We start from the raw sequence: 20,352 nt of genomic DNA, 5'->3' as shown, positions 1-20,352 counted from the left end.
GGTTTGAAATTTGTATTAAAACATCTTTAAAATTCCAAACATGCAGTCCAAATAACTTCTGAAACGTTCACCTGTGAGTACACTAAATGGACAAAAGTATTGGGACACCTGCTCATGCATCAGGGTTTCTTCTGAAATCAAGGGAATTATAAAGAATCGATCCTGCTTTTGCTGGAGTGACTGTCTCTACTGTCCAGGGAGCATAATTTCTGTGAGGATTTGATTGCATCCAGGGACAAGAGAGCATTAGTGATGTCAGGATGTTGGATGATGAGGATGATCAGCACCACCTCATCCCCTACTCAGTATCCCAAAGGTACTGGATGGAGCTCCACCACCATCATCCCAGAGAATTCCACAGTTCCTCCACAGCTCCTCAATGCTGGGGGGCTTTATATACCCCTCTAGCCCACGCCTGGCATTATTAGGCAGCATGGTGCCCATAGAGGTTCATGATGTTCTGCATCTGCTCCTGCAGAGGGTCCTATTCTATTGGCAGTACTTCTCTGCAGGGTCTAGACAATGGGTTAGCTTGAAGCAGCTTTCAATTGCATTCATTAGAAGAGATGTCCACAAACATTTGGACACGTAGTGTACGCAAACTACTCTTCTCGACTTCGTTTAGTGCTGTTGCCACGGTGATGTGAGCGATCTCTCCGGTGCCCAATCCGCAGCCGGTGAACGAGAACCGCTTGCCAATCGTAGTACAGCGTCCGAGAGCCTCCAGCCAATCGCAGCGCAGGAGGCGGGACCTACGCCTCCCAAACGCCAGTGTTTGCGGAAGTAACGCCCACTCTGAGAGATGTGGCTGTAACGGGAGCCGCCGAGGTGGGAATTTACGAGCAAAGTCGGAGTCTGAGATGAAATCCTGGTAAGAAATCTGTTAAATTGGGTTGTATCTCAGCCTCAGTCAGCTGCCTGTCTGAATATGTAGCATTATTATGATTTACAGGGATTATATTGATGTATTAGTCACCGTTAGCTCCGTTAGCCTGCTGCTTTACTCTCCATCTATTGGCTGCAGCTCCTGTTCCGGACCCCCTCCCTTTAAACACACACGTGTGTGTTTATGTGTTTATATATCTGTATTTTTACATTTATCAACATAATTCTGCTTCTGTCGACTAATCTGCGTTCATTACACTATCTAACCATGTGCTTTATGAGGTGAAATAGTCCCAGATTGACTTTATTTACCTTTAAAAACCTTCTTACATTAAAAACTGCTTTATTTTTCAGGACCAAACTGATCAAGTTGTGTCATTAGACATCTTCCCTGTTATTTGGGGGGTTTGGTAAAATTCTGGTTAGGTATCTGGGTTTATTTGTATATATATAGTATATTATAATATATATATATTATATTATATAATATATAGTATATTATAATATATTGTATATATTGTATTTTTATTTATTTACTCTCAATTTAGTACCATTACAGATCTCCCCTTTAAACACACATGTATATACTTATAGAAATCTTATATTATGTTAATTATAACATAAGATTAGATATTAGATAAGATATTAGACTATATAACCAAGTATTTATGAGGTGAAATAGTCCCAGATTGACTTTATTTACCTTTAAAAACCTTCTTACATTAAAAACTGCTTTATTTTCAGGACCAAACTGATCAAGATGTGTCATTAGACATCTTCCCTGTTATTTGGGTTTATTTTTATTTATTTATTTTATTTATTTACTCTCAATTTAGTACCATTACAGTAAACACACACACATGTATATGCTTATAGAAATCTTATATTATGTTAATTATAATATAAGATTAGATATTAGATAAGATATTAGACTATATAACCAAGTATTTATGAGGTGAAATAGTCCCAGATTGACTTTATTTACCTTTAAAAACCTTCTTACATTAAAAACTGCTTTATTTTCAGGACCAAACTGATCAAGACGTGTCATTAGACATTTTCCCTGTTATTTGGGTTTATTTTTATTTATTTATTTTATTTATTTACTCTCAATTTAGTACCATTACAGTAAACACACACATATATGCTTATATGCTTATAGAAATCTTTTCCTATCCTATTATCTTATCCTATATTAATTAGACTATCAAGAATTAGTCCCAGATTGACCAAGATGTGTCATTAGACATCTTCCCTGTTATTTGGGTTTATTTTTATTTATTTATTTTATTTATTTACTCTCAATTTAGTACCATTACAGTAAACACACACATGTATATGCTTATAGAAATCTTATATTATGTTAATTATAACATAAGATTAGATATTAGATAAGATATTAGACTATATAACCAAGTAATTATGAGGTAAAATAGTCCCAGATTGACTTTATTTACCTTTATAAACCTTCTTACATTAAAAACTGCTTTATTTTTCAGGACCAAACTGATCAAGGTGTATCATTAGACATCTTCCCTGTTCCTGAATCACCAAAGAAAACACTGAAGTAATAATATATTAGTTATTATGAAGTTACAGCTAGGTTGATTCATTTTACTGACCTGGTTTCCCTTAATGCCTTTTGAAACTTTGTGAAACTTTCCTTATTAGAGAAACGTACCAGGTCAGAACCCAGCTGGCCAACAATAAGTTCAGCCATGTTCAGCTTCTCTGCTGCGTTCCTTCACTGGCCTCCTGACTCTGGTCTACAAAGCCAAGACTGGACCAGCCAGCCCCTCCGTACTTGATGGCGATGGTCAATCAAAAGCAGATCTGCACCAAGAGCCCTTCCAGCTTCAAGTACGGCTCGGCTCGACCCGCCATCCTTTAAGATCCACGGAAGACGAGCGTCCAGACTTTTTACTGTCCTGCACCGAAGTGGTGGAACGAGCTTCCCCTGGGTGTCCGAACAGCAGAGTCCAACGCTCACTGTCTTCAAACCCAGACTGAAGACCCTCCTCTTCTGAGAGTACTGAGTGTGTGGAGTATTGGGGTCTCCAGACTGACTTCTAGGATATCTTCTGGATTCTAGCTGATATAAACTAGCTAAGGTTAATTTCTGAGTAACAGTGAAGCTCTGTTAAAAAATTCAGAACGTCAGAAAAACGTCTGTTGCCAGCATCGGTCTGATTGGCTGTTGATTTTTTTGTTGGCTGTAAGTTGTACTGATGTCAGAATCCACCGTCTTCCACACGTTACAAACCATCAACATATTGATGTAAAATACCAACATTAGCTGTGAGGTATGCTGACCAAAACCCAACATCTGCCAAACTTCACACCGTTAACATCCACAACGACGTGAAATTCTAGCGCTGTAAGATGTTGTTATGTTGTTGGTTTAGAGCCAAGGTGTTAGCTAACCAAAATTCAACATCTGTCCAACGTTGGAGCTTCATCAGTAGAGAGAGAGAGAGAGAGTAGAAGCTTTAGGAGCAGCTAAATCAACAGTTTGGTCTCTTTTAAAGGAAGGAATTCGCTGGTGAGCTCAGCAACACCAAAACTAATCACAGATTTCCTTCATAACATCTGGTCAAGTCAAGAACACTCTCGAAGAGGTAGGCGTGCCGTTGTCAGACAGTCTACACCCTAGTGACGCCTTTGTGAATGTAAATACAGAGGTTTTACCTCAAGATCCAAACCACTCATAACCCTCAAGAACAGAAAAGACTAGATTAGACTGGTAGAAAACGTCTAAAAAGCCTGATCAGATCTTTTGATAAAACCATGACTTACTTGACTACAGAGCAGAAAAGGAAAGCTTCATGATCCACAGCACACTCCATCATCTGTCAAACATGGCGGAGGCACTGTTATGGCATGGGCATGTGTTGCTGCCAGTGCAAATGGGTCACTGGTGGTTATCGATGATGTGCTGCCGATAGAAGCAGCAGGATGAATTCTGAAGTGCCTAAAACTAGAGAAATCTGCTCAGATTCAATCAAATTCTCCAGTATAATAATAATGACCCGTAAAGCATGGAAACATGCAGACCTTAATCTAGCTGAGCAGTTTTTTTTACTTACTGAAGACTCACAAACCAGCAGGAGCTGAAGCCAGTATGGAGGAGGAAAGAAGTGGCTCATGATTCAGAGCATACCACATTATCTGTCAAACGTGGTGGAGGTAGTGTTCTGCCATAGGCTGTAGTAAAGGCAGAGGAAAGAAAACTCTATGTGGTGGGTACCTGGCTGGAAACTCCCTAATGAAATGCTAATGTCCAAACGTTTGTGGACACAGCTATTTAAAGCTGCACCCATTGCTGACACAGGTGTACAAATGCACATACAGGCTCACACAGCTTGTCTAGTCCCTGTAGAGAAGAAGTACTGCCAATAGAATAGGACCCTGTGGAGCGGATAAGCATAAACCTGTTGGCACCATGCTGCCTAATAATGCCAGACGAGGGCTAGAGGGTTATAAAGTCCCCCACCATCTGGGACGAGTTCTTCTGGAATGAGTTGGTATGTTGATCCTCCAACAACACTCAAATCACAACAATCCTCCTCTTCAAAAACCTAGTAGAAAGTCTTCTTCTCTGGACAGTAGAGACAGTTACTCCAACCAGAGCAGGATCAGCTCTTTTTAATACCCTTGATTTCAGAAAAAGCAGTGATCGAGCAGTGTGTGTCCCAATACTTTTGTCCGTATAGTGTGATAAGCTGTAAGATGATATAAATGATCAGGGTAAACGTGCCTGGGGCTGCTCAGAGCAATAAAAAAAGATCCAGGCAGTGTGGGGAGGTATTCATTAACATAAAGGGCAAATCAAGGTCCTTTTCCAGGGTTGTGTTAAGGAAGTGGATGGAACAAAAAGTCCACGTGAAAGCCACAAGCCTCTGAAAACTGTCAGCGCGAAAGCAGAGAAGGCTCACACGCTGAAATGACAAGAGCATTTGGCCAGCGAACAAAAGGGGGAGTTTAAGGAAGTGTACGCTCAGTTTCTAGAGACTGCCTGGAGGGAAGAGTCAGACAAGTGTTTAAAAGAGGGCGAGAAGAGGGAGGGAGGGAGGGAGGGATTGGGACGGCAGGTGGAGGAGGAGGGGGGAAAAAAGTGCCATTGTCCGTGGAGGAGTGATCGGAGGAAGGTGAGCTCTGATAGGCTTGGATACACCTGTGGAACGTGGAGTGGCACCTGCCTCACCTGATCTTTCACTTTTTTGTCCCTTCTTTTCAGGTGCCGGCTTCAGTTGTCTGGATTTCTTGACGGAGATTGGACCCGGAGGATCATTTTCCTTTTTTCCAATCAGACCTGGAAGTAAGGATGGGACAAAAGCGATTCCCGACCTCGAGCTGATCCTCAGAAGACCTGACTGGCTGCCTCAGTGGTGTCCACCAGGCTTTTCTGGGTTCCTGCAGGAGACCGGGGCAGATGTCCACCCCCGGGACTCTGTGTTTGTGGTTTGTTTTGCGTGTGTGTTCTCACAGCGCCACCCACTGAGACGCAGCCATGGGTCTGTGTCCCGCCGTGTCCAGGTTCACAAGAAAGGCCAAGTATCTTCTCCTGCTGGGGCTGTGCCTGTGCGTGCTGGCGTGGATAGCGACGCTCTCGGACGGGCAGGTGAAGACCACAGAGCAGGTGCCTACGCCGCCTCTGGTGAGCGCTGACCAAGAGAGGAAGGAAGCGGAGCTGAAAGTGCTGAAAGGGCCGGAGAGCTCACACACCAGGCTGGACCAGCTGGACACTGAGAAGGAGGAGGAGGAGGAAGGAGAGGAGCAGGAACAGGGGACTGAAGACGATCAGACCACCAAAGCAGACTGCCCTGAGGAATCACCGCTGCTCCGTGAGTTTTAGCCAATCGCTTTTATAGTGTATATATATATATACATTGTATGACCAAAAGTTTGTGGACAGCTGTTCTGCTGAATGCATGCAGCTTCTTTACTCTCGGGAGTCCAGCACAGCTCATGCTCCACAGGTTCTCTGCTTCATTCACATCCTAGTATTCTTCACCACAGCCAAAATCCATGTTATAGTCTTCCAGAGTGGCGTTCAGAGAGGATAGATTAGCATAGATTGCAGTGGCTGTAGAAAACGCAGTAGTTCCGCTCCCATCCGTTCTGTAGAAATGCAGCCCAAACTGTCCGCCAAATTTGCAACCAGGGTAGAAACCAGATGTTGAGCCAGATTCAGACACTCCCCCTTCTCCCAGAGCAAGCCTCAGTGTCTCAGACCGTCTTCACTGAGCTTTCAGCGCAGAAGCTGAGCGGATTTCCCCCTGGACTCCCAGTTTGTCCGGTAAGTGGAACAGCGCTCCACCACTAAAAGTTCCTCTACACCTCAGCTCCACCATGTACTGAACAGAAAGGGGGCGCCATGCAGGTCCTGCTGCAGATGACCGGTCTCTTCCTGCCAAGGCTGTCTGTCAATCACTTCACACTTCCTAGGTGTAGCCCCGCCTTCTTACGATAGAGCAGAGTATGGGTTGAAGACTGATTTCTGAGGGAAACTCAAAATGGGCCAATATCAGCACAGGGAGAACCAGCTGCTAGAATTAGGAAAATGAGATGGAAAATGGGCGGGGCTGTTGTTTTTTCACTGAAACATATGGGGATGGGCGGAGCTACACATCATACTGCAACCAGCCAGCAGAGGAGCTAGAACTGCGGTTGCTTCACTTTTGCCCTGCTTTCTCCTGTTATTGATTTATTAATAATTAGCATAATATTAGCATTTAGTTTTAATATTGTTATATTCGATAATATCAATCATCAGCCAAGCCTAAACAACTAAAGCAGTGAACAGCTAATGAAGCCTCCACATCTCATTATAGTTATGGATCTTATTGATCACTTCACATCCAAACTTTCAACACTGATTGGTGATCAGTAGAGTCTGATTGGCCAGTAGCAGCACTGAAGTTGACATCCCCTAGCTTAATTGATACTGGCAAAAAAACATTGGCAGCATCCTTGGGATTCAAACCCACAATCTTCTGACCATGTGTAAAAAAACTACTATTTAGTAGGAACAGGAATATGAGCCACTACTGATTGTGTACAGCGATCAGCCATAACATTAAAACCACCTGCCTAATATTGTGTAGGCCCCCTCCTGGACCAAAACAGCTCTGACCGATCAAGGCATGCACTCCACAAGACCGTCTGAAGGTGTCCTGTGATATCTGGACACCTTCAGACCGTAGCAGCAGATCCTTTAGGTCCTGTAAGTTGTGAGGTGGGGCCTTCAGTCGCTGGTTCACTGGTTGTCCTTCCTTGGAGCACTTTTGGTAGGTACTGACCACTGCATACCGGGAGATTTTAATGCTGTGGCTGTGTAGTGTGTAGTTCTTTTTGGCTCGATTGCTGCATCCATTCATCAGGTTATGTCTCTGATCAAACAATAATGGGTGGATCCTTACACACCTTTGGTCCATATAACTAAAGTTAGTATTAAGAAAAGCATGCCACAGAGTTTGATGTGTCAGACTTGGTGCTGACGGGCAGTTAAACTGGTTTTATTTAACACCAGTGCCTGCTTTGATTAGGGCAGGAAAATAACTATAAAAATTTATAACTAATCTGTAACTTATCATTTGAAGTATGTGCCCTCGTACAGGCCTGCAGGGTTGACCGGGGTTTTCCCTGAAGGCCTGGATGTAGGCTTCTACTTCAGTCCCACACCTTCAAACAACTAGTAATTATTTAGTAATTCATTAATTAATTCATTAAATAGTATTAGTAGGTTTGCAAAATTCTGTGAATTTTCAAAGTTGGGAAATTTACCTTGGAAATTAACAGGAATTTATGGTATAAATAGGAGTAAAATGGAAATATTCAAAGATAAAATTACATATAGTTGCTAAAAATCTACTGAAGCAGAATCTAAATATCTAAAATAATTAGATATGAGACCAAAACAGCTGAATAGCAAAGCTGCTCCTCAATCCCAGACACGTGGCACATTACACACTGCCAGGCTATTGTGAAGACCACGCCCCCTGCATTCACTGTCCATCCCTCAATCACATGTCCAGCTCATGTCCAGATGATTTCTAGAAACCGGACACTCGCCACCACTGAAAGCACACATTTGGACTTTCACATTTGGATCGCCTAAAGTCAGGTCAGTTTTGACGAGGGTTGTGTTTTTATTGACAGTAACAGCATTCAGACATTTAAGCAGCTATTAAATCCAGGTGTAATCTCACAGCCGCTCGCTGTCCCCTAAATCTCCTTGTAAATTCTCCTTGTAAATAACTAATATATATATAAAATATATTATATAACTATTATTAGGCCAAAAAGGGTACATTGATAAAAGTGTATGATCTAGTTCCTTTAAATTATCCAATATTTCCTGTTAATTCCAATTAAGTTCCCAACATTTCCATGGAAAGTTTACATTTTGGAATATTTCTGAACTTTCCGAGCGCAAGTTTTACGAGACCCCAATAGTTTACTGGAAATGTAGTGTAAACTTTTCCACCCCATATTAGTTTCATAAGAAGTCCAGATTCAGGCATTAGCAGGTTCAGGACGCAGGCGGGAGGTGTAACTGTTCCCTCAGCGCTGAATCTCGCAGCACCTGCTGAGTGAATGTGGCTGTTTACACATTACAGGCTCTCTGCAGCTGTGTGTCGGGGTGGGATGCGTCTGGGCCTCAGCCTGCGCCGTGTTTAACCACAGCCAGTGAAGCACACCCTTCCAAACACTGCATTTCAGCTCACTGTGTGCTGAGATCCTGCACTCTAATACAAGGCAAACATTGGGGGTTGGCCTCGAATAGCCCTCCCTCTGCCATTGCTGTGTAATTGTTGGTGTGTTGGTTTGACTTTGCTCATTGTTACGTTCAGCAGCTCGTTACGAAACAGCAGCTTTAAAGAAGAAAGAAAAGACAGCGGGCCTCATTCACCTCATTCAGTATCGTCCTAATAATCATAGTTTGTGAAGTCACGATTTACAGCTCTGCTCTTCCCATTGGGTCCCACTGTCCTCCTAAACTGAACAAATCCCAATAAGAAAACACTGGAATGTCTGAATCTGTGGAAACTGTGGGAATAGGCTTTAAGGTAAAGTTTGGTAAATAAGCATCTGTGTTTTTAAGTTTTTATATTATATTTTTTAGGAAAATAATGACTTCTCAACGTCAGGCTGCAGTTCTCATGTTTTCCATGGTGGATTTTTATTAGTTTGGCTTGTTTCTGTTTTTTTCTCAATTTCGGCATCCAGCATAAATTTAACTGAATAAAGAAAATAGTAGATAATTTCAATAAAAATAGAAAATACAGAATAAAAGTCTTTACTACATTAGAAAACCACAAAAAGAAAATAATGACCACTTTTTAAGAGAATATTTAGAAGCTTTCTAATTATATTTATATATATTTTATATATATATTTATATATTTATTTTATTTTTATTTATATATATATGTTTATATATTTATATATATTTTTATATATATTTATTTTGTATATTTTATTTATAAAATTGTTTTCAGTTAAGTTGCACCCATTGCTGATGCCATGCCTAATGCCAGGTGTGGGCTAGAGGGGTGTATATAAAGCCCCCCAGCATTGAGCTGTGGAGCAGAGGAAGAACTGTGTTCTCTGGAATGATGATGGTGGAGCTCCATCCAGTACTTTTGGAATGACTTGGGGAGTTGAGGATGATAAGACGGGGTGGTTATCCAACATCCTGACCTAACTAACGCTCTCTCTTTGCCGGATGCTATCAAACCCTCACAGCAAAGCTATTAGAAAGCCTTTATTCCATGGAAGGCAGAGACAATTACTCCAACAAAAGCAGGATCAGCTCTTTTAAATATTCTTGGTTTCAAAGAAACGAATGTGAATGGTGCAGGTGTCCATATACTTTTGTCACAGTTTTTTTTTTTTTTTTTTTTTTTTTTTGCGGAATGACAACTGGTGATTTCAAACGTTGTAGAAACGCAACACAAATAACACCGGGTATTAAACTACGTACTGTTTTAATTGAAGGTGGAGAGATGAAGCTGTCGTTCGAGAGCACCCTGACCCTGCGGCAGGTGGAGGAACAGAACGGGGGTGTGGTGAAGGGTCAGTATGAACCTGCGGACTGCACAGCCAGGCAGAGCGTTGCCGTCCTCATCCCTCACCGGAACCGTGAGAAACATCTCCTCTATCTCCTGTACCACCTGCACCCGTTCCTGCAGAGGCAACAGCTCCACTACGGCATCTACGTCATCCACCAGGTGGGCTTTCTGCGCTGTAGAGCTCGGTCAGGAAACGCTAACGTAAGCTAAGCCGCCTCCCCCTACAGTTGGGCAGTGTAATTCACTTTTACTCCACTGCTGTAAATACAAATCACAAAGCTCAGAGAGCCCCCTCATGGACGGCTGTACACAGGCATTTCTGGACAAGCTGAGACAGCTTGTCTAGTCCCTGTAGAGAAATGCTGCCAATAGAATAGGACTCTCTGGAGCAGATAAACCTTGCCGGGGTGGGCTAGAGCGGGGTATAAAGCCCCCCCAGCATTAAGCTGTGTAACTGTGGTCTCTGGAATGATGGATTATGCTCCTCCAAAATCCAGTATAGTTACAGATAGTTCCTCCAACAAAAGCAGGATCAGCTCTTTTTAATACCCTTGATTTTAGAAGAAGCAGTGATAAACGAGCAGGTGTCCCAATACTTTTGTCAGTATATTGTATGCAGTTGTTTCTGCATGTGGCAAGCGATTTTAATAAAAATAATAGTAATAAAAGTAATAAAAACATAGACCTGACCCTGTTGGATTGGTGTCCAGGCTTTATGATGACTTGGCTAATGATTAGCAGGCTGTGTTTTATACATGAGAGATTCACGTCAGGTGTGTTTGTGTCTCACAGACCGGAGAAGCCACGTTTAACAGGGCCAAGTTGTTAAATGTCGGCTACCTAGAGGCTCTGAAAGACTACAGCTGGGACTGCTTCATCTTCCACGACGTTGATCTGGTCCCTGAAAACGATCGCAATTTGTATACATGTGAAGATCAACCCAAGCACTTGGTGGTGGGCAGGAATTCCACCGGCTACAGGTGCGTATGGGCGGGTTGGCTTTTGATTGCGTAAGGTGTCGGGCGTCCATTTCACAGGCTGGGAAATAGTGTGTGGTTATTTGAAATCCATAAAGTTTATTGTGAGACATTGTAAGATCTGTATCCTGTCAGTCTGTGTAAATAGCTCACATTTACAGAGTTCTGCAAACACCGTGTAGATCCTCATATGAAGACTCACAGTGTGACTAATGTTGACTCTCTGCAGGCTGAGATACAAAGGATACTTTGGGGGTGTGACGGCCATGACGAGGGAGCAGTTCTTCAAAGTCAACGGCTTCCCCAACACATACTGGGGCTGGGGAGGCGAGGACGACGACCTCCGGATACGGTACCGCCCACCATTCTCGTTAGGCTTACGGTGGCGGTTTAGCCCCACCTAGTCACTCTGAACTTACACTATAAGGACAAAAGTATTTGGACACCTCATCCATCATGTCGTATGAAATCAGGGGTATTAAAAAAGTTGTTGGAGTTAGTGTCGCTACTATGCAGGGAAGAAGAAGAAGGCTTTCTACCAGATTTTGGAAAAGCATTGTTGTTTGGATTTGATTGCATTCAGCGACAAGAGCATCATTAAAGTCAGGATGTTGGAAGATGATCACCACCCCACCTCATCATTCCCAACTCCATAAGTCATCCTCAAAATATGGGATGGTGCTTCACCATCCATCATTCCAGAGAACACAGAACAGTTCTTTCACTGCTCCACTGCTTAATACTGGGGGGCTTTATGCCCCTCTAGCCCCCACCTGGCGTAGGTGGCCTGATGTTTATCTGCTCCAGAGGTCCTATTGTATTAGCAACACCTCTTTACAGGGGCTAGACAAGCTGTTTCAGTAATGGGTGCATCACAAACAAGCTGAATGCCTGTATTAAAAGGGGTGTCCACAAACTTTTGGACATATGGTGAATACAGAGTGCTCCAGCTTTTGTAAAATTGAGGGAAAGGTTGGATATGTGCGCTTCAACCGTAGAACTCGAGCTCTGGCCTGTAGTTGGTGGGTAGCTAGTAGTAGCTAGTGGGTGAGAACTGGAAATGACTAAAATTGGGGAGAAAAACAATGGCACAAACCGAGCACTTTATTAGGAATAGCGTTGCTAACACTGGGTAGAGCCTAGTTTTGCTCTCTAAACAGATTCCTTTGAGGTTCTGGTCCACGTTGACCTGATTCCGTCACTCAGTCCGTGCAGATGTTCTGTAGTCTACCGTTTTACCACATCCCAAAGGTCCTCTACTGGATACCATGCACTAAAGAACACTGAGCTCATTGTCATGTTCATGAAACCAGTTGGTAAACTGGTCAGTAAGGGATGCACATGGTCAGCACTAATATTCAAACAGTCTGTGCCCTTCTAGTGACGATTTATTGGTGTTAACCTTCTCCACACCACTACACCACCACCTCCACCAGCCTGGCAGATTGGGTCCATGCATTCAAGCTGTTGGTGCCAAATTCTGACCCTGTGATGTTCCTCAGCAGAAATGTAGTCTTCAACCGCCCAGTGTTGGTGAGCCTGTGCTGAGCTGCTGCAGCCTCAGCTTTCTGTTCTTGGCGGACAGAGGTGGTCTTCTAAACCTGAAGTGGATCTTCTGCTGTTGTCGCTCATCCATCCTCCTCAAGGTTGGAGGTGTTGTCCTTGGTTATCTGAGCTACTGTAGCCTTTCTGTCAGCTCTAACCAGCCTGACTGAGACGTTTCCATCTGCAGAAGTGCAGAACTGAAGCTCACTGGATGTGTTTTCTTTATTACTCCATTCTGAGACTTCAACTCTAGAGACTGTTGTGCTGAACATCTCAGGAGATCCAGATCTTAGGAGTTCTGGAGATACTCAAACCAGCAATCCCAATCATTTCCACGCTTAGAATCACTGGGATCACGGTTTTCTTCGTTCTCACGGTTGGACCAGATCTGCCTGATCTATGTATTCACTGCACTGCTGCCACACATTTGGCTGAAGTGAACTGTGCAAATGAGAAGGTACTTTGTTCCCGTCTTCATTAAGGACCTTATATCCTCGTTCTTTGATCACAAGCAAGGATAAAATGGAGACGGTTTGCATGTTGATAATATGACCCAGTCAAGCCTGTTAAGAACCCTGCTCAGATAGTCAATAAATGAGAAGTCAGCTGGATAAAATGTGCACAGATGTTCAGGATGTTCAGATAAATCAGGAAGGAAGAGTGAGGGAATGCATTTGGAGCAGAAAGCTCATGCTAGCTTTAGGAGTTTTTGTTTTGTGTGTATTTGAGGACAGAGCCTTTGGATTGGAAGAGCGAACGTCTGTGCATTGACTTCAGTACAGTACATATTATAAATATTTTTTATTATTGATTATTATTATCAGATAATTTAGCCTAAATGATGAGTTCATCCTACTCCCGCACTGTTTTAACCTTAAAACTCTCGTTTTGTTTTTGTTTTTTTTCAGGGTGCAGCTACAGGGGATGAAGATCGTGCGGCCGTTGCCGAAGATCGCCCGCTATACCATGGTGTTCCACAAGAGGGACAGCGGCAACGAGGTCAACAAAGACAGGTTGGTTTAGAGGGTCCGGGCAAGGCAAAACTCACAAACAGCCAAGACGTGTTCGCTTCTTTACCCTGCGTTCACACTACACAACATGCCACCCGTCACTTCCTATGGGAGTAGGCGATTGGTAACCATGGCAACTTTATGCAAATGAATTACGGATTAGCGGTGTTGCGACATTCTGAACGATTGGCTCCAACAAATTCTTAGGACCTGGCGTAGACCTGGCCTTGAGCCAGAGAGAGCACAATTGGCCTTGGTGGATGGTGCACTCACTCCCTCCCCACATCACTTCAGTGTAAAAGCCTACACTATATGGACAAAAGTATTGGGACACCATCTCATTCGTCATTTCTTCTTAAATCAAGGGTATTAAATTTGAGTGTATGAAGCTTTTGTTGGAGTAACTGTCTTTATATAATCACAGATTTTGGAGGTGCATTGCTGTGAGGATTTGATTGCCTTTAGTGACAAGAACCTCCCCAGCTCATCCTAAAAGTATTGGATGAAGCACCAAGCATAATTCCAGAGAACACAGTTCCTCCAGTGCTTCACAGCTCCTCAATGCTGGGGGGCTTTATACCCCTCTAGGCCACGCCTGGCATTATTAGAACGCATGGAGCCAATAGGTTCATGATGTTTATCGGCTCCAGAGAGTCCTATTCTACTGGCAGTACTTCTTCTCTACAGGGTCTAGACAAGCTGTGTGTATTTGTATCAGTGATTAGTGCAACTTAAAGTAGCTGAATGCATTCATTGGAAGGGGTGTCCACAAACATTTGGACATAAAAATAGTTGGATGATCTGAAATCTGGATTAAGGAGCTGTTTGTTTAGTTCTTGTGCTCTTTTTTTCTACCACAGAATTTTATTACAGGGTAAAAACACCACAATAACACTGTTCCTCCGGTCCTGTTCCGCATGCCTTTCACTGCCCGAGTCATTTTTTATGCCTCCGTTCAAACAAACCCACTGGAATGTAAAACTCACAGAACAAGGAAGTCTGAAAAAGAAACCGACCGAAGCCCAGTCGGAGCCTAATCTCCTAACTCCGCACTGTGGGAGTGCTTTGTGATATTTCCCCATTAAAACCTGCAGTAGTCCATGCCTGGGTGCTGAGGTCATTGCTGTTGGTGGTCTTTGTGCTGTGGCTCAGCTGCCTTCCAGCACTTCTCCCACCTAACTGATAGATTCCTTTAGCATTAGGTCCACTCCCTCTCCCCCTGACCACAGGGCAGTTTGATTTAGAAAGGTAAACACTGCCTGTACTCTGAGTGCCAAAGGTTTGTGGACACCACAGATGTGCAAATCCACACACAAAGCTTGTCTAGTACTGCCCATAGAATAGGACTCTCTGCAGGAGCAGATCAACATCATGAACCTATTGGCACCATGCTGCTTAATAATGCCAGGCGTGGGCTAATAGAGGGGTATAAAGCCCCCCAGTGTTGAACTGTGGAGCTGTGTTCTCTGGAATGATGGTTGGTGGAGCTCCATCCAATACAATTGGGATAAGTTGGGGAGTTGGGGGTGAAGTTGGTTGGTGCACATTCCAACATCCTGACCTCATGCGTTCAATCCTCAGGTTTCTGAGGAAACAGAATGAATGAGCAGATGTCCAAATACTTTTATTTTATTATTTATGTAATTATTTTTGGTTATTTCATAATTATTTATGGGAATTAAATATTTACCCTGTATCTCCATTAAACTAGGCTGCCTAATCTATATGAAGGTCTAGGTTAAAGCGTTATTGGATGATTTAACAGCATTTCTTCTGTCCACAGGATGCGTCTGCTGGGCCGGACGCCGCAAATGTGGAAGAAGGACGGCCTGAACTCCTGCTCTTATAAAACTCTATCAGTGGAGCGACCCCCACTCTACATTAACGTCACAGTGGACATAGGCAAGCCCCTGTCCGTCCGCTGAGTCCAGCCCGAAGCTGCCTGGTCTGCCCTCAGAGTGGACTGAACTGGAATGGACAGCGTGCAGTTTACTGTAGCCTGGAAATCCAGTAGCGGTAGAACCAGCCCGTTCCAGCAGAACTCTTGACTGCTAACTACGGTTTCTACTTTCTACTGAGTGCCTATACACTAATACCTGACAGCCTCAAGAGTTATTCTGCCATTGGTGCAGACATTTTCACATGTATGTGCAAAAGTTTAGGCACCTGTTTCTCACTGAATCCCTAGTTTAAAAAAATAGAGAGTCACCAATTTTTTTAATTCCTGCTGTAATTTAGTGGTTCAAACGGTCATAAGAGCTGCTTTACACAGGAAGTTGTCCGAATCTGATCTTCTTCTTCATGTGTAGCACAGGTTCGATGGCAGTGTGAACAGCAGACCTCGCTCTGAATGGTGCTGAAATTCGATACGTATCCGATACCCGTGACCTCAGTGTGAACAGCCAGATCTGAATTCATATGGAAGTTACACCAATCCAGCTCAATTTTATCATAACTTTGTGCAACCTCGGGTAATGTCCGTTATTAAGATGCCGTTACTATGATTACATTTAGTGTTTTTCAGATGATTCGTTTTTATTATTATTTTTGTTTCAGATGACTAGCTGTAGTAACTCTTTTCGAGAGGGAGCTTGTAGAGGTCCAGGCTCTGGTTCTGTTCACCACCGCCGCTAAGTCCAGATCGCTTAGGGCAACCAAGTAATTATTCCTTCCCAAAATATATCACAATGATCTCAAAGGGCTCATATCAGGCAAAACAACTAAATTTGCATATTATATAAAGTTCAAAGTATGTAAACATTGGGAACTAAGCCGTGGAGAAAAGAAAAACACGTAGGTAATTCCCTGTGGTTGTGATGTCACAACCATGAATGTGTTCATAAATGACCGCCCATTCAGCCTACAGCAGTTTAGCTCCACCCACTCACTTTCGAGCAATAACAGACTAAGGCGCTGTCACTGTGATCAGAGGGTCGCTGGTTCGTATCCCGATCACGCTGCTAGCCCTCGGCAGCCGGGGCCTTCAGAGAGCGTGATTGGCCTGGCTCTCTCTAGGGTGGGTAGATGGCGCTCTCTCTCCCCCCCCCTCCCACATCAGTCTAGTGCGACGCTGGCCGTCACTGGCTTCTGCTAGCCGGTGCGTCAGAGCCGGGTATGCAGCGCGTTGGTTGGCTGCCTGGTGACGTGGCATTGGCGGCAGTGTGAGAAAGAGGTGTGGCTGGCTGGGCACGTGTCTGAGGGGGCATGTGTTGGTCTCACCCTCACTGGTGTTGGGGGCGTTGCGTGTGATGGGGGGAGGAGGGAGAGAACTGGGTAATTGGCGATCTAAATTGGGGAGAAAACAGGTAAAAAAAAATACCCGTCTGAAATGAATTTATATATATAAAAAATATATTAAAAAAGGATTATTACTGCTTTGGTGTGTAAAACCACACAGATATCATATGTGGACTACAGAAACCAAATATGTAAGTCAAATGTAGACTATTGTAGGACTCTGTAAAGAGTCACTCATTGCTGTGGGTGCCTAAACTTTTGCATCAGTTGGGAAATGTGTTGAAACGTCTCTGAGAGAGAGAGGGGAGGGAGTTAAGGAGGTGAGTGTTGACAGTGGGGTCTCTAATGATGTTCAGACTGCATCTCTGAGGGGTTTGAAGTTTTAGAGGCAGCGCAGGGTGCCTCAGGTCCGTGTCATTAACGAGGTTTATTTTGGACACTAATTAGTTTTGGGAACAGGTGTTGAAATGAGCCCCCTTTAAATGTGGGTCAGTGTTCAGGCAGAGAGCGTTTCAGACGAGTGTGTGTGTGTGTGTGTGTGTGTGTGTGTGTGTGTGTGTGTGTGTGTGTGTGTGTGTGCACGCGCTCTTATCACTCCGATCTTCACAACAGCCGTGATTTCCTATTACTTTTGTTCACTAGTGGTTCAGAAAACGTCCAGATGAGGCTCAGAGTCTCAAATCCTCACCAGTTTGTCTTTACCAGCTTCTACACACTCCTCATGGACGTGAAGGGCAAGGCAGTGCTGGGCCTTCTGGGTCAGAATATGCTACAACACACACATCGTGCATCCTTACCAGAAACGAACAAGAATTTGAACACCCCACCAATCAACACAGGAGGCCCTATTTTAGCAATGTTTTTTAGGTGAGCCGTCAGCCTCGCACCGTGTAGCTTGATTTAGGGGGCGTGTCGGTGTGTGTTTTTCAGGCGGGTTGCTATTTCAGTGGTGTAAAGCGGGGGTGTAGTGTATGCGCATGGGGGGCACACACCTGAAGAGGGCAGCCAATCAGAACATAACAGTCTGACAGAGCTTATTTACTTATTGTAATATTGTAAAAGAATTGGAGCATTTCTATTGGTCCATTCGTCATCACGTTGCGACCCTTCTGTGGTAGCGAACACACTCACACACACTAGTGAACTAGGGGCAGTGAGCACACACACCCACCCAGAGCCCGGGATAGCAGAGAGAGGTCGAAGGGTCTTGCTCAAGGCCCCCAACAGTGGCCACCACTGCTCAGCGGTGCTGCTCATAAATCTTGTATGTTGCTAATTACAGTACCAGTCAAAAGTTTGGGCACACCTGGTTGAATGTGTGCTGATCGTCATCTAGGGACACACGGGGTATCCACTGTAGTGGCTGGAGCGGTGGCTTCCAAGTAGGCCTAAGTCGTAGGTTGTACATTAGCATACTCCACCCTCACACACACACACACACATACACACACTGCCACGGGCCTACTTGAAGTATGGTGGGTGCCTGTGTTTCCCAGTGTCCTCCTAAAAAGTCACATATGGTCACCCACCCAAATGTTTTTAAGATGATAGTCAGCACACGTTCAACCAAGCGTGTCCAAACTCTTGACCAGTGCTGCAGATATTAATATATATTAAGCAAAAATACACTACAAAAAAATGCAATATTATTAATCTATTATAATAATAATTATAAATCTACATTTTATACAGATTTTAGCTGTTTTTATTACATGATGTAAATCTGGCTGTGGATCTTTATACTGTATCAGAATTTCTTGATGAACGGACCAATAGAAATGCTCCAAAATGACTCAGAATAAAATCTTTTCACAGTGACTTCCTTTTAGGGCTGGGCAATATGACGATATTTTATCGTATCGTGAGATCACGTGATATTTTATCACTTTTTAAGCATATGGAGGATATGGTCAGTGCTTGAAGAACACTGTCCAGCTGCACGTTTCATTACAAACAGTGTAATCAGTCTGGTTTAACTGGGCGAAGTTAATAAAGTTGTTGAATATCACTGTACTAAAGAGGGGAGAGTGTTCGGGTGGTAGGTTGAAAAAAATCTGGCGTCTGTCGTGATGAATATCGTGCATCGTGAAAATGTCTTTAAATATCGTGATACAATATTTTGACCAGATCGTCCAGCCCTGCGTCCATTGAAAGTTAGGAAGGTTTGTTTTTCTTCTGTAAAATCTGCCATTTCTGTAACAGAAGGTTTTTGTCAGTACCAAATGATGTTGGTCAGGTTTGTCATTCAGTTGCCAACACAAATCCCGTCCACCACAAAACCGGCGAGTGAACCGCAGAGAGTGTGGGTGGAGCAGGGGTGGAGTATTGTTTATTTTATTACATTTTTTTATTATTTTGCACAATTCTCTTAAACCCCAGCTGTCCTTTTACTTTCATTTTCTCACCATTTTGTAACAAATGGATCAACAAGTTTGATCCAAAATGAATTCAGCAATCAGCCAGAACATTAAAACCACCTGCCTTATGTTGCCGCCCAATCAGCTTTGGCTCTTTGAGTCCTGGACTCGAAGGACCTGTGCTATCTGGACATCTTCAGGCTTTAGCAGCAGATCCTTCAAAGCCTGTAGGTCCTGACCACTGCATACCGGACCTGCCTGTCTGGTGTTCTGGAGAAGTTCTGACCCAGTCAATGTCTAGAACCTCACAGCTTGGTTCTTCTTGTCAAAGTGTCTCAGATTCTTGCGCTTGTCCATTTTTCCTGCTTCAGGAACTGACCGTTTACTCTCTGCCTAGTATGTAGATCCACCCCTCGGCAGCCTCTGGGTGGTCTGGAGGGCTGTTAATCTGTGTTGGTGGTTTTAATGTTATGGCTGATATACAGGGTTTATACAGGGTGTGAACCTGCGCTGCTGGAGGACGTTCTGAAGGGAAACCCGTATGGCAGGAAGATGTTTACTGCCTTATTATTGTTTACAAACTGATCTTATTATAAATCTGATATTTTTGTTTGTTTACTTCCCTCTGTTTTGTGCTGAGTTGAGCCCAGTTGTCATTTTCATTATCTCTAAATGTTTAGCATGTACTGGGCAAATCCAGTGCAAGTCTCTTTGATCATGAGGCACATTGTGTTATTTGATTGTATTCGCACTCTCTGATTATTCTCAGATCATTCTGCTTTATTCTACTTTATTATGATATGCTTTTATATCTGTTTAGGCGCCGGGTGTGTTCAGCATACAGATCCATGAAGTGCCACTAAGACTGTCCCAATACTTTTGTCCAACCTATCACTTTCATGCCTGGTTTTGTAGTTCTGTGCTGAAACGAATAGCGGTTCTGGAGTAAAGCTCACAGTGTAGAACTGTGGACCCGCTGTCGGGTTCTGAAGCATTTCAATAAATTATTTCCTAAAGATCAAACGTTTTCAGCACAAGTACTGGTTGTGAATGACGTTCTGCCTCGTGTCTCTCTTATTAACACACAGTGCAGTGCTGTGAAAAAGTATCGACCCCCTGTTTTACATGCAGGTGCAGGCACAGTGTGCTCCCAGTGTGTTACTCCAGTGTGCTCCCATCTCCTAAAAACACACATGGTAGGTGAATTGGCCTTGAATGGTGTGTGTGTGTGGGACCCTGTGATTAACTGGTGCCCTGTTCAGGC

General features: G+C 43.6%; 1 protein-coding gene across 2 annotated transcripts; it reads left to right on the top strand.

Moving 5' to 3' along the window:
• Positions 1-800: 800 nt before the first annotated feature.
• Positions 801-20,100, top strand: b4galt4 (UDP-Gal:betaGlcNAc beta 1,4- galactosyltransferase, polypeptide 4). 2 transcript variants are annotated; one of them, XM_072692593.1, is made up of 7 exons: positions 801-871; positions 5,123-5,729; positions 9,889-10,121; positions 10,755-10,942; positions 11,169-11,291; positions 13,393-13,497; positions 15,278-20,100. In XM_072692593.1, the coding sequence occupies exons 2-7, from the start codon at positions 5,396-5,398 to the stop codon at positions 15,417-15,419; spliced, it is 1,125 nt and encodes a 374-aa protein (XP_072548694.1). In that variant the 5' UTR covers positions 801-871; positions 5,123-5,395; the 3' UTR covers positions 15,420-20,100. The 2 variants fall into 2 exon arrangements, with proteins under 2 accessions (XP_072548694.1, XP_072548702.1); XM_072692601.1 differs by lacking the exon at positions 801-871 and adding an exon at positions 4,992-5,033.
• Positions 20,101-20,352: the final 252 nt, after the last annotated feature.

Source organism: Salminus brasiliensis, chromosome 1 (genome assembly GCF_030463535.1).
Source record: "Salminus brasiliensis chromosome 1, fSalBra1.hap2, whole genome shotgun sequence".
In the NCBI taxonomy this organism is placed as follows: Eukaryota; Metazoa; Chordata; class Actinopteri; order Characiformes; family Bryconidae; genus Salminus; species Salminus brasiliensis.
Note: the sequence above shows the minus strand (reverse complement) of the source record. Positions and strands in the feature narration are given on the sequence as shown.